At 34.8% G+C, this 15663-nt stretch overlaps 1 protein-coding gene across 1 annotated transcript in view; it reads left to right on the forward strand.

The window, feature by feature from the left end:
• The window catches only part of PTPRQ (protein tyrosine phosphatase receptor type Q), a 216970-nt gene that overhangs the window by 158424 nt on the left and 42883 nt on the right, over positions 1 to 15663 (forward strand). The window contains exons 31-34 of the mRNA XM_073020970.1: positions 343 to 501; positions 1122 to 1344; positions 3031 to 3104; positions 13708 to 13807. Of these exons, the coding sequence (XP_072877071.1) occupies positions 343 to 501; positions 1122 to 1344; positions 3031 to 3104; positions 13708 to 13807 (556 nt within the window). The remainder of the gene's footprint in view (positions 1 to 342; positions 502 to 1121; positions 1345 to 3030; positions 3105 to 13707; positions 13808 to 15663) is intronic.

The raw sequence follows: 15663 nt of genomic DNA on the forward strand, positions 1-15663 counted from the left end.
ACACTAAAATTATAGTAAAGAGTAAATATGTTTATGCATTTATAAAAAATATATATGAGTGAGAGCATATATAAATTGAATTTTTAATATGCAAAGAGGAGTCAGGTGCCTGAAAATCACACCTGGGCTCTATTATCTCAGGAAAGTCTCAAATACATAACTATGCTTTCAGGAGATAATAATTGCTAAATATCTGCTCTCTCCAAGCACAACTCTGTATAATTTGTTATTTATGTTTGTCATCACTTTATCGGTAAATTATCTGCATGAAAGGGAAAGGGTTTTTCTTTTACTGATGAAGCAAAAACATCAATTGTAGCGACATTTCTTCTTTGTTTATAGCTCCAGCACGACCAAAATCCAAACCAATCCCTATTTATGATGCCACAGGAAAACTGCTTGTGACTTCAACAACAATTACAATCAGAATGCCAATATGTTATTACAGTGATGATCATGGACCAATAAAAAATGTACAAGTGCTTGTGACAGAAACAGGAGGTATCATCAAATGTCAGTTCATCTTTTTAAATCGTGGAGTGTAAATTGCTGAGTGCTAAAAAGAATGTAGTTCAAATTAAGATTGACTGCCTGTTATCACACACCTCTTGAGATTAGTAGATTGTCAATATTGTTATTAGCGATACCAATCATTTTTTTGTAAGTAAATAAATAAATCATTTATTTATTTTATGTATAAAACTTTTATAAATGTCATTTATTTATACCAATGATTTATTTATTCTTATTTACCTAGCAAGGAAAGGCACAGTTAAAATATGTGATTTATTAGTTCCATATACTAGTGGACAAACATGTTTTGATTTTGGTAAGATGGAATCTTGATAGCTTCTTTGGAGGTGTAAACAAGTTAGTTACTCTTCATTGAGGGATGTTCTTTCTCTACCTGATAAATCATCCTTTATAACAATTCCTGTAGATTCCCATGTAACAGAGAAGAACAGGGTTACCTGCCTATCAAGGTGGATCACTTGAATCATCTCTGGTGACTGATGTTGCATCCAGATTCCCCTTATGAAATTATAAAAACACTATTTATAAATGTAAAAATATATTCATATGTTATTTGTAATTATTATTCTCTTTATTTCTGAAAATAGCTCAGCATGATGGAAATGTAACAAAGTGGTATGATGCATATTTTAATAAAGCAAGGCCATATTTCACAAATGAAGGCTTTCCTAACCCTCCATGTACAGAAGGAAAGACAAAGTTTAGTGGCAATGAAGAAATCTACATCATAGGTGCTGATAATGCCTGCATGATTCCCGGCAATGAAGACAAAATTTGCAATGGACCACTGAAACCAAAAAAGCAATACTTGTAAGTATAGGTTATATCTACCATGCATTCTGTTAGCAAGCTAGTTAGTAACTTTCATCCATCCACCTGTCCTTTCATCTTTCCAATAAGCACTGGATGCCCACCATGTATAGTGACCTGATTTTTTCCAGCACTAGGAATAGAAAGATAAACTAAAAATTATTCTTACATTCCATAAACATACAGTATTATAGGGGAAACAGGCAACCCTAAGAGTAATTATGATTTGATAAGTTACATAAGGACATTGTGAAAAATGTACTACTGGAGAACATAGGTATATAGGAGAATTTGATTCTTTCTGTAGAGGACAATGTGACTAATGTGTTTTTCACTTATTATTTTGCCATGCATGCTGATGTACAGGATTTTTGAAACACTATCCTATCCTTTGATTTAACAGTGGCTTCCCTTTGTGTCACTCATAACTCTCTACTTTTTATCTCATCAAACATCTGAATGAGTGATAGAAATATTTAATACTGCCTTTAATATTTAGCTATTTATAGCCCCTAAAAACCTAACATTTTAAAATCAATTTGATATTTTGTCTGTATTAAATTATTTGCCAAATTGATTATTTTTCTTTTGAATTGATTGTATTATTTTTGTATCATAAGACTACAATTTTTAAAAGAATCATCTTAACCTTGTGTGACTTTCAAAATATAATTTTTACTAGTAGTTTTAAGAATGCAGGTGCTTTCATTTGTGCCTGTTAGTTAAAACATTATCAAATTCATTACAAATGTCCTAAGCCAAGTTAACATTGGAAAAATTAGAGAAATTAGGCAAATAAAAATAATGCTTTATCATCTGTATTAAATACAATTACTTTGGTTCAAATTCTAGGTTATTGCCTGAATATCTATTACATATATGATAATTTTAAAAATGATATACCACAAAGTATCATATTTATTCATATTTATAGTTTATTTATTTTGCATATTTGTTCCCGAAACAGATTCTTCATATAACAAATAAAATCATAAGAATTTTATAATGGTAGAAGTTAAACCATGTATTGCAATGTATTGGCTTTATGTTTTTAAATGCCCTTATGCCTTTATTTTTAAATTAAGTAAATTTCAATTGTCTCTGAGGATTTGAGCATCTTTTTGTAATTTTTAAGTTTGATCTTCTCCTGTATCCTTTATTTCAAATGCTATGGAAGCATAAAAGTATACAGATGCAACTGTGCACACACAGAAATAACAAACATTGTTCCTGAGGTGTTTACATGTGAACAAGACAAGTTCTATATCATCATTCTAATCTGATTCACCAGCGTTTGCTAAAGTGATTGAGGTATAACAGTTATTACGCCTTTTATTTATAAATTATGTTAGTGGAACATCCTTCACAGATATTAGATCATTCCATCTAAAGAAATCCATGGAGGAGGTGATCTGCTTCAGTTGTTTAAGCTGCTAACTGTTCATGAGTTTACCTAATTTTTAGCCTCTGCCTCAACAAATTCATTGGGTCAAAGTACGAGATAATTATTTGTCTCATATGAATATAGCATGTATTTCTCCTGATGATGATTCCATTCAAAATTTTCATCTTGTAAATTCATTTTATTTTGAATGAAATATATAGTTTTTATAATTATTTCTTGAGTTATTCTAGGAAAAATCACATGATATGCAAAGTGTTGATTTTTCTTTTTTTATTTTATAGATTTAAATTTAGAGCTACAAATGTTATGGGACAGTTTACTGATTCTGATTATTCTGACCCTGTTAAGACTTTAGGTAAGACATATTTTGAAGTTTAATTTATAATCTCAACATATTTATCAAAGTTGGAACATTTATTAGTAAATGATTAATCCATGTCTAGATGTTCTTAAATACAAACTCATTTAAATGTTAATTAGCCTCTCTAATAATATTTGTGGGTTTTTAAAATTTTTTATTTTAGGTTTAGGATTACCTGTGAAGGTTTCTTACATAAACATGTGTCATGGGGGTTTTCTGTACATATTTTTACATCACCCAGGTATTAAGCCCAGCACCTAATAGTTATCTTTTCTGCTTTTCTCCCTCCTCTCACCCTCCAGCCTCAAGTAGACCCCAGCGTCTATTATTTCCTTCTTTGTGTTCTTAAGTTCTTATCATTTAGTTCCCACTTATAAGTGATAATGTATGGTATCTGGTTTTGTGTTCCTGCATTAGTTTGTAAGGATTATAGCCTCTAGCTCAATCCATGTTCCCACAAAAGACATGATCTTGTTATTTTTATCGCTGCGTAATACTCCACCGTGTATATGTACCAAGACACCTGCACACGAATATTCATTGCAGCACTGTTCACAATAGCAAAGACATGGAATCAACCTAAATGCTCATTAATGACAGACTGGATGAAGAAAATCTAAAAGTATTTGTAATCTTCCTTTAAAAGGTGAATGTTCCATACATTCTTATCTGGACATCGGTTTTGTTAGGGTATTGGTTCTATGCTGAGATAACTAACATTATACCAAATAAATATTTATTTGGTTCTTTTAATATACAGTCTTAAATATAAAGCATTTTTACCTGTATATGCTTATTTTTACCTGTATATCCTTAAATAACCCTAAAAACTATACTCTTACAAGTCTTTTTAAAAATATTTATTTTAAACAACTCTTTCATGAGTTTCTTTCACTTATACCCATCTAAATCAGGCTTACATAAAACAGGAATATGGTTTAGTCAGATATATATATATATATATATGTATAATCGTCATCTCATTATCACCGTTGCCATAGTCCTATCTAACATTAAATATTCTGTGCATGACACCCTTCTAGCTCTTTGCACATATTAACTGGCAAACTCATCTCAACTATCCTTTAAGTTAGGTCAGTGCTTCTCAGAGTGGTTTTATAACCCAGGGGATATTTGGCAATGACTGGAACCATTCTTGGTTGCCATAACAGAATAGTAGTGATGGTGGTGCATGCTACTGGCATCTAGTGGGCAAAGATTAGGAATGCTGCTAAATTTCCACAATGCACAGAACAGCCCATAATGTCAGTGCTCCTGAGGATGAGAAACTCTGACTTAAGCCCTAATGTTGACTCCGTTTTACAGATAAGGAAACCAACGCCCAGATTCTTTCAGTATTTAAGTGGCTAGGCCAGGATCCCAACATTACAGAACAGGATTTCGTAACACTACATTACAAATACGGGATTTAGACCTGCGTTCAAATCTTGGCTCTGTCACTTGAGAAAATAATTTAATTTCTATATATCTGAGTTTCCTTTGTTGGAAAAATATTGATAAGAGTATCATCCTTGAGGAGTTGTTGAAGTTTTGCATTAAACAACATATATAAAGATATTAATATTTTATAGTTAGTAAATTTTTTAAGTTTAATAGCTTTTTGGGGTAGATTATAATAACATATTTCAGAAGTATTTTTATTTAGGAGAAATTATTTCTCTAGCATTTCACTGACAGGATCACAACATTATACATCATTTGCACCAGGCCCTCTAAAGCTCCAATTTATTTGTCTGTAATACCTTAAAGAACTGTGTGAACAGGGTATTTCTGGGGCACCACTTGAGAATGTGGGACTTTGTGTGCTGCTCAGAACCTAGAGAGCTGTTGCTCAGCGTATCTTGAACTGCTGATAGACTTCAGTGAGAGTTATGACTGGAGAAAGACAGATTGTCCCAACATTTTTCGCCAGAAATTCTCATCAGGTTATGGAAATACTAATTGTACAAAAAGCCAGCCTCCACAGCCTCTACATATAATCAAGGAAACTTTGCATCTTGAAGAAATAAAGAAGGGGCATGTAGTTTGCTACGTAGATGTTTGTAGAGAAATAAAAAATAAATTTCTTTGGCTAAAATGCTTTTTTACCAAATAATTTCGTCATTTTAAAGCTAGCTGATTAGTCTTGTGGTTTTGAAATTGTATCAAGTGTTTCTTCATTTGATAGGTGTGTCTATCACACTCTGATGCCACCACAGTAAAATAAATGTCTTCTTGTCATCAACATAATTTCCTATAGGTTACAACATTCAGAAGTCATTACTCCAGCTAAGTAGTGATCCTGGTGCATTTGCCAGTGGAAGGTAAAAGACCTAGACAAGACAGATAACTCATGTGTCTTAGGAGATAATATTTTATAGAAGCAGTGCTGAAAGGAGCTAGCCTTGCTGTGTTGTATCATGTTCTCTTTCATCAGCTTACTGGTTTCATACAGATTTTTCATGGGAAGGCAACATATCCAGTCAGTTATCTGAGAGGCAAAGCTTAGGCATTCAGGGTAATAGAAATGAGAAAGAAAAGCCATAAAAGGGGGAAGCCCCAAGGATCAGGAACTATAGTGCACAGGAGCATGATTCCTTAGATTCTGCTAAATGGCTTCTCTCTGCCCAATGATGGCCTCATCCAGCACTACAGGTAATCTCAAGGAGCTCGTCAGTAATAGTCTTCTCTTTCTTCTTTCCACTCACAGTCAAGGTGGTGGAATACAACCGTTAGTCCTGGAATGTAGCAGAAATACAGTCAGGTTTCTGATTCCTTCTTTGGAATTATAACCACTGCCACCCCAATCATCTAGGTATGAATCTTGGTGTGCTGTGGTAACAGAAGGAGTCCACAGTGAGTAAAAGATGTGTAATAAAGGACAGAGCACAGGATCCTACCAAGACTAGGGAAGGAGGGACTGGTGAAACGTAGACTGGACACAATACATAGAAAGGCATTGGGCTGCTGGGGGATAGTGACAAGGAAGGGTCCTATGTATCTATTATCAAATTACTTGGAGTTCAGTATATTATTTGTAGACCAGTGGCATAATGACAGTCTTTTAGGTTGCTCCTTAGAGTGATCTTCCAGGGACTCTCTCCTGAGATACAGCAGCTTTGTTATTTGGCCTTTACCCTACAATGGTTATTCTGGATTGACCACATGGAGTTCTGCTATTTAGATAGTCATTTATAGCGAGTAAGACAGTGACAAGTGGAAACAGAGGAACTTCCTTGGTTTGTAATCGTTAGTTGTGGTGAAATGAGAATGCACCACTGGAGCAGAATTCCTCAATGACTAGCAAAGTAGCCCAGCCATTTCTCTGGTTAATGGATTTAACACCATCAATTACTGTTGTCATATTTGCTTTCTACCAGACTGTTGAGTGCCGTGGTTCTATGGAAATTAGAGTCACTTTGATAGGTCAAGCAACAAAGAACATCCCCTAGAAGTGGTCCTGGTCCATTTGACATTAATAGAAGGCTATAGATCAGGAGTATCCAATCTTTTGGCTTTTCTGGGCCACGTTGAAAGAAGAAGAATTGTCTTGGGCTACATATAAAATACGTCAACACTAACAATAGCTGATGAACCAAAAAAAAAAAAAAAAAAAAAATTGTACAACCATATCTTAATGTTTAAAGAAAGTTTTAGAATTTCTGTTGGCCCACATCCAAAGTTGTCCTGGGCCAAATGCAGCCCATGAGCTGCGAGTTGGACAAGCTTGCCACAGATTCAAAAGAGTTTTTAGTAAAAGAACTTTGCAAGGGAAGAAACTCTAGAAGAACTCAAAGAGAAAACAAAGTTTATCAGTTCTCCAATGGTCAGTGGTAAGAATGGTTTCATGGTTGTGAGAACGGAGGCAGGCAAATAATAAAGTGCATTCACATAATACCCCTAGTGTCATCAGAAGATGAGAAAGGGTAATTGAGTCCTTTTTTCTCTCATATGTCATGTGTTGGGATATATGAATCATTTGTGGCAGGTTAGGAACTCAAACATTCCTAATAAGCCTGCTGAAGACATATGTGTGCATGTAATCCCAGACTACAGAGAGAGAAGTCTAGGTCCCATCAAGGTCATCCACCCACCAGGGGATAAGCATTCATTCACTGGTATTTTGCACACCACAGGCAGTGACCACTAAGCCGAGTTGCCTGTCTGTTGAAACTTTAGGATTTAAGAGCTTTTGCAAGGCTCTGTTTCCACAGACCATTGTAGTGGTAATTATGCCTCTCAGAGACATCATTATTTGGAGTTTAAAATTAAGGGCAAAAGAATCACCATAGACTGATAATCTTAAAAATGTTTAAGTTTAGTGAAAGGGGTTAATGAAAGTACAAGTGAGAGGGGGCCAGGTAGAGCTTCACTGGATGGATAAGTACGAGACAGTGGAAGAGCAGTTTGCATTTAGGGAAACCTTTCCGGTCTGTAGGGATAAACAGGGAAGATAACATATGCATTATTTTAATCCTAAATAAATACTTGAAACTTATTTGATTTCATTTTTACTCAAGATTGAGTATTGGCATTTTTATTATCAAAATTCACTAAAAACACTTTTAAAGTTTTTGAAGAAATCTTCCCGAGGCACTTCACTGTATGGAAAGTGCTTGTAGGCAATGTTTTGATTACAAGGTTTAATTATAGAGGAATCCTGTGATTCGAAAACCAGACACCCATTTCTGTACCTTACAGGGCTCTCATTAAAGCTGAACATGATGAAACCTTAAACCCCATGGCAAAGGCACTCTGTGATTGTTTTCTTTTGTCATAACACTTCTCATTTAATTACTATGCTAACAATGAAAAGTTCCAATGTGCTCACTTAGATTCAGAAATAGGGAGTTGCTATGTGTCTTTTGCATCCAAGGGATTACTTCCCTAAAGTCACCAGAGGAACAGAGGAAGGTTGTATTTTGTTAACGAGACAGTGGTAATGTGGTAGTGAACCTCACAGACTACGCAGTCAAGACAGACATATTTCAGGCAGGCTTAGTTTATATATTGAATTTATGAGATTGTGGGTTAGTTACTTAACAAATTATTTTTAAGTTCTGAAATCTTATTTCTAAAATGAGAATACTAATACCCACTTCAGAAGCTAATGAGGAGATTAAGCCAGATGAATACAATGGATGAATATGAAATGTTTAATAAAGATACCTGTCATTGTTTATGTACCAAGTCGTTAAGGGGTTTTCCATATAAACTCATGCATCTTCACTGCAATTCTGTAACAAGACTTCCTATTTACATATCGCCAATTTCTGGGTAAGAAATTTGAAGCATTGTGTTTTTTAGTAACTTCACCAAGGTTTTTAACCATTCCAAAGGTGGTGGCGGAACCTGCTTTCAGACCCAGGCAACGTGACCCCAGTTAGTGCTGTACTTGTAACCATTGCACACACTATCTGCAAATCACTAAGTCCCCAAGTAGCCCCCAGTTCTTTACCATGGGTGATGTTTCTGCTCCCACATCCTATTTTTGCTTACCATTTTCTCTTCTTGATATTTTTAATTATTTCTAGCTGCTCTCTTTTCTCACACTTTGTCTTGGCTCTCGAGGTTAGTGTTCACAGGTAAGCATATGTTGTTTTTGTGTGCAAAGGTATGTTTTATTTTTATTTTTTTAACACTGAATAATGGGACTTTTCTCACACCCTAGCAAACACTTTATTAGCTACTTTTAAATTTTTTCCTGTCTGTATGGATGAAAATGATGTTCATTCCTATAGGGTGTTTTAATCTATATGTTTAAAATTTTATTGAATATTGACAGATTACACATGTATATATTTATGGGGAACAGAGTGATGCCATGATGTATGTATACCATATGCAATTATTTAATCAAGTTAATTAACAAATCCATCACCTCAAGCACTTATCATTTATTCCTCCTATCTAACTCTATTTCTTGAATTATGCAATTGAGTAACTTTTAATAAATTACTTGCCTTGTGTTTGAATATCCTACGTGACTAGCACTGGGTCAAAAGAGAAGATGAACTCCTTATACATTAGTCCTGTTATAAGAATTCATTTTTTCTAATAATAATAATAAAGAAGAAGGAGGGGGAGGAGGAGGAGGAGGAGAAGGAAAAGGAGAAAGAGAAAGAAGGAGGAAAAGATTTTCCATTTTATGTGCACCTTTGTATTGAGCCAGGCATTGTACTATAAGTTTTACATCTCATTGAATTCAAGCTTCTCCTTAGAGAATAGGCTTAAAAATGGACTTAAAAAGTTGGATACATATGCTGAATTTAAATAATGATAACTTCAGTCAGAAGATAATGCTTATGAAAAATTAGTGCTTTAGAATTATGATTTGCCAAATTATAGTAGTACAATTTATTATGTAAACAGAACAGTTTAATGTGATTTGTCACAGGATTTTAAGTCTAGTCAGAAATGACTTGCGCCTATTACAAAAAGAATCATGTTTATATTTTTAAGTAAAAGAATTCCATTTTCTATTAAAGGATTCGGAGAAGTGACATCATTCTGTACTGTTAATGCTCTGTGGGTCCATGCATAACGGTGAATCAGAAAGTGTACTTGATAATCAGGGAACATTTTGTCCTCTCTTAGTGACAGTTTTGTAATTCATGTGCCCAAAGGATTACATATTGTTTATTAATATATTATATGTCATTTCCTCATTTGGCCAGTGCTTTGAAATGGTAATCTAATCTAAAAAAATTTTTTGTGTGGTCTATGAGAACATTTTTTTCCCACTGAGTTCTAAGGCCCAGTGATTCATTATTACCTAATAAAGAGGATTCTTTATTCATCTTCATGCCTCCTTTCCCAAGCATATCCAATTAGAGTCACCATGTGAAAATTCATAAATCAAACCATTTGTATTTTAATGTATAAAAAAGTGTATCTGAAATACTTTATATGATACATGCTGCTTTCTCATTTTTAAAATTTAGCTGGAGATTCTAGCAGACCATGAAGTGCTGATAACTGTTTTAAAATCAGTATTTATTCAAATCCACCATGCAGGATAGCCACAGGAACTCTTTCATATTGGTAACATTTCATAAGTACCAATACAGGACAAAAAGATGAAGCGTTAATACTTGCCTATTTTACAGATAGGTAACCTATTTTGTCACTTGACTGTAATACTTTGTGCAGTAAAATTATAAATCATCACGTAACTTAAAATTGATTACAATTTTAATTAGTAGTTGTGCTTAAAATAAATTATTAATAATTTTTATATTCTTACTTGGTTCAATGCCTGATCTTCAAACACAAACATTTTTAATGTTTTTCAAAATCAAAATATTTGTTCATTAGTAAATTTAGCAAATATTTATTTAACATTTACTATGTGCACAGTACAACTCTCAGAACGTGGAATAGTTTTGTATAAAACAAAAACCCCTGTACTCAAAGGGGCTTACATTCTAGAGGGAAGGACAGAGAAAAAACAGTAAGAAAAATAAATAAGTGATTTATATGTTAAAAGAAGATAAAGTTATGGAGGAAAAAAAGTAGAACAGAGGGAAGGAGGAATGCAGGGGGAGGCAGAAAGTCCAGGGAGTTGTGTCCTTCAATTTTAAATAGGGTGCTGTGTTAGTCTGCTCAATCTGCCATCACAAGATGTCATACATGGGGTGTGTTAAACAATTGAAGTTTATTTCCTCACAGTTCTGAAGGCTAGAAATCTAGGATCAAGATTCCTGCCCATTTGGTATCAGGTGAGGGCTCTCTTTCTGGCTTACAGATGGTTGCCTTCTTACAGTGTCCTCACATAGCCCTTCCTTAGTGCATGAATGGAGATCGAGAGAGTACGGTAGGGGGAGGAGGAGGAGAAAGTAGTGAGTCTCACACACACACACACACACACACACACACAGAGAGAGAGAGAGAGAGAGAGAGAGAGAGAGAGATATGGAGAACAAACTGTGTCTCTTCTTATAAGTTACTAATCCTATCAGATCAGGGCCCCACCCTATGACCTCATTTAACTTTAATTACTTTCTTACTCCAAATGCAGCCACACTGGGGATTCGGGCTTCAACATATTAATTTGGGGGAAGCACATGTATTCAGCATGTCTAGCATTCACTATAACAGGTGGTCATCGAGAATGTATTTCAGCAAACCTTTGAAGGAAATGAAGTGGCTACCCAGAAAGATATACAAGGGATACACACCTTTGCAGGCAGAGGAAGAAGCTGCTGCAAAAGCCCTGTGTCAAGAATGGCTTTGTGTTATTCATCATTAAGGAGGCTAATCTGGCTCCCTAGGAGTGAGCAGGCAAGGCGGGGACTGGAAGGGAAATCAGAGGGGTAACAGGGGACCAGAGAGTTAATGAGGGACCAGATCACACAGGCCACTGAAAGGATATGGGCTTTTCTCGGTGAGAGATGAGGAGGATTTTAAGCAGGGAAATAATGTTTTAAAAGGATTGTCCTTGCTTGTATATTGAAAATATGCGGAATAAGGACAAAGGTGGACACAGGGAGACTTGCTACGTTTTTAGTTCTGCAAGACAGGATGGTGGCCTAGATCAGGTTATTAGCAGCAAAGGTGGAGCAAAGTGAATGGAACATACATAAAAGTAGAAAAAATAGTGTCATGAACCCCCAAATACCTATTAACTAGATTTAATAATAATTAATTTTGCCACATTTGTTTTATTTAGGCATTTGTTCACTTATTTCTGAAGTAAAGTAACTCACAGAACGCATATTCCACTCCTAAATACTTTAGTATGTTTCTCTAATAAGTACATTTTTATTATATTGCTGTGGTTAAACTTAGTAAGTTATCAGTATTATTTAAGCTACTTGTATATACGTTTTCAAATCACCCTTTGATTTTTTTATTTATAGTTAATTTATTTGAATCAGGATCCAAATAAGAATTTGCACATTACCTTTGATGGTTCTGTTTCTTCTATTTTTTTTAAAGAGCCTTCTTTTCTCCTTTCTTTTCCCCCTATGTCATAGACTCACTGAAGAAATCAGGTAAGTTGTCACGTAGGAAGTCCCATATTCTGGATCTGTCTGGTTGTTTTCTCTTGATGTCCTTGAATTTTTTTTCTTTCTGCCACTTTCTTATAAATTAGAAATAAGAACTAAAGGTTTGAGTATTCACAGTCAACATTACTGTCAGAAGTACATTATAGGTCTTGCTGACTAGATCAAAATACCTTCCATCAGGAAGTGTAGAATATCTGATTGTTACACCTGATGCTAAAATTGATCAGTAGGCTTGGTGGCAGCAACAGCATGATACTCCATTGAAAAGTTGATTTTGACCACTTACAACCAGCAAATAATCTATACAGTGATATTTTGTCATGCTATAAATGTCCAATTCCCCATTAACTTTCCTCCTAATCATTTTAGAATACATTTATGTTTGTTACCTGAATCAACTATTTCATTAGAAATACTGATTATTTCTAATTTTATCTCTCCTTTATCAGTTATTCAACAAAATTCTCTTTTAATAATGAGCTTTATCTCCGTAACGAGGGCTATTTTTAAAAAGTCATAAAATACCGTTCAGATAAGAAAGGCAGAAAAATATACATTTCAATTACAAATTAATCAAGAATATTTAGGCCAAAGAGATGGTCTAGTTAGAGCCAGAGTTTACAAATTGGTATTTTTTTTAACTATTGAGTACTAGGATTGATAACTGGGTGATGAAATAATCTGTGCAACAAACCCCTGTGACACGAGTTTATCTATATAACAAACATTCACATGTGGCCTCCGAATCTAAGATAAAAGTTTTTTAAAAATCAGTATTTTTGTTATCTTTTTTCTTTTATTAAATAGTATTATTTTTTATTTCCAATCAATTTCCATTTTTATTCAATATAAGACTTAAGTTCTTCCCTCTTTGGCCAGTAGGAGCCCCTTCAGGAGGATCATTTGTTCCTTTTATACCAATAGCCTTTTGTAAGCTTCCTAGATCTCTAGCACCATTATATGTCTTGAATTGGTTTTGTTCCTTACTCCCACTTTGCAATTACCATCTTTCCAAGGTTACATGGTTTCTTTGGTGAAAAGTACAAATATGTTGAAGATAGAGCCTACGGGATTTCCTCACATGTTTTGAATGTATTCCATGAAAGAGAGTCAAAGATGACTCCAGGGTTTTGGCCTTAGCAACTACGGTAATGGAGTGTCCATCAACTGAGAGGTGGGAGGACACAGGGGAAAGGAGGGAAGTGTACACGTTCAATTTTGGACATATCGATTTTAACATTTTAAGTATACTTCAAAATAAAGACGTCTGGTAGGCAGTTAGATATATAAGTCTGAAGTCTGGTAGAAAAAAACTAAGTAGTCATCATCACATAGATGAAATTAAAACTGGGAGACTAGATGGGCTCACACTGGGAGTGAGTTTAGATAGAAAAAACAAGAGGACCCAGGACAGAGCCCCAAAGTTAAAAAATCTAGGAGAAGAGGAACAAACAAGTTGCTACGTTTTACTAGTATTCTTCAGCAAAGAATATTTTCTTATGCCAAGATAATACTTTTCGGTAGTTTGGGATCCAAGATAGGATTCCATAATAATATTTAATGATCATGTTATCCCTCTTCTCCAGGGGAAGGACTTTCAGAAAGAACCGTAGAGATCATTCTTTCTGTCACTTTGTGTATCCTTTCAATAATTCTCCTTGGAACAGCTATTTTTGCATTTGCAAGGTAAGATTTATTTGTGCTTATATTCCAGGATGCTTTATGGGCATTATATCAGTCATAGTCCAATCAGGAGACAGAAGCCACAACAATTACTTGAATGGGAAACATTTTTATTTTTAATTTTTTAATAGATAAAAATGTATTTATCATGTACAATATGATACTTTAAAGTGTGTATGCATTGTTAATTCACTAAATCTAGCCATAAAAAGAAAGAAATCCTGCTATTTGAACAGAAAACATTTAATATAAAGAACTGTTAACTAGCAGAAATGGCTAACTACTAAAGAGAGTAAAAGAGAAATCTTAGAGTCCAGAAGTAGCAAGCACAACAAAGCAGCTACTCTCTTTAACTTGAGGGAGAGAGGACAGTAAACAACTAGAACTGAAAGAAGTTGTCTCCCAAGACTTACATGGAATCGCTACTGCGAGCACATGCAACCTATCACCTACCAGTGAGCAAAGAAATATGACAGAGGGAAGGGGCTGGAGCTGTTCCGTAGAAGCTACTCATCATTATTAGATGGTAGGCAGGCTGGAATTGGTAATAGAAGCATCCCATTCTTGCGGAATGGTGTAGGTGAATCGTTCACCAATGGCATGGGCAGAACATTCACTTCAGAGGCAACAACAGCTCATCCAAGTGAGCTGCTGGGCTCTCGCAATGAATAACAATAATGCAGGACTGGGTCCACAAGGGCAGTGTTTTCCTCTTGCTACTGCCTCTCAGGGTCACTCTAGTGCCCTCTATTGACAAAACCTCACATTCGGTCGGCTGGCAAAAGAGAAATGTAGGTTCCAGCTCCAATATCAAAGAGCACAGCAAACAAGAGGAGGTTTGGAGATGTGAGACAACAAGGTGAAAACACAAAAGCAGAAGCTTTCAGGCCATCTACATCTTTTAAAGTAATTTATAACTCTGATAGGTTTAATTTAAAATGTCTCAATCAGGTCTAAATATTAAAGTTTATACAGACAGAGATCTTTTTTACAGTTAGAACAACACTTGTAAAATGTCCAGCTTCCTTATATGGTAGACCCTCTTCTCAGGCTTACTTTCTGAACATGCCTGTGTTGAATTTTCCAAGTGTATCTTTCCATTCTCAGCATCAGTATTCTAATTCCCTTATTATTCACAAGGCCTCATTGGAAATCTTACTTCTGACCTCAAAATCTAGCTTAATAAGGCAGATTGCCAAGTTAAAGTGATGTTATATTTGTAAAATAAACTTTCTACCAATTTCCTAAATAGTTCAACAGACCATTTTTATTTCAGCTGAAGAGTGTAGTTCTGTATTCTAAATGCTATGTATTATGGTTCATCTAGACGCTCTTAAAGCATAATTTTAATAGATAATTTGAAAGACTCTTGAAAAAGATATTTTCTCTATACCACATACTGTTGGCAGATTTAGCCAGAAGACAGTGAGAGAGTTATCATTCTAGGCACTTTGAATGCTATACTGTGTAAAATATGGGCCTTGTCCCTAAGGAGTATGGACTGGCCATATTTATATAATTTCCCTGTTGTAAACTCTTCTCGACTTCTCCTTTCTCTACAAGATGAACTCCTTATGTAAGCAGGAAATGGTCCTCCTTATTCCCTACAACTTCCCTACTCACTAGCTAAAGGGATCTATTCTCACTTAAATATTCCTTGGGCTTTTATACATTCTGCTTTTGTTCAGTCAACCTGAAATGTGCTTCCTCCTCCTTCTCATCCTGGAACATCCAAGTCAAATTCTGCTTCTTTACCTCCTCTAAGTAATAATAACTATAACTTATGTAACTAATCAGGCACTGTCTTATGAGTTGTAATTTGAATCTTTTTTTCTCTTTTTATGTTTTTTCTGCATTTA

This window comes from Chlorocebus sabaeus, chromosome 11 (genome assembly GCF_047675955.1).
Source record: "Chlorocebus sabaeus isolate Y175 chromosome 11, mChlSab1.0.hap1, whole genome shotgun sequence".
Taxonomy (NCBI): Eukaryota; Metazoa; Chordata; class Mammalia; order Primates; family Cercopithecidae; genus Chlorocebus; species Chlorocebus sabaeus.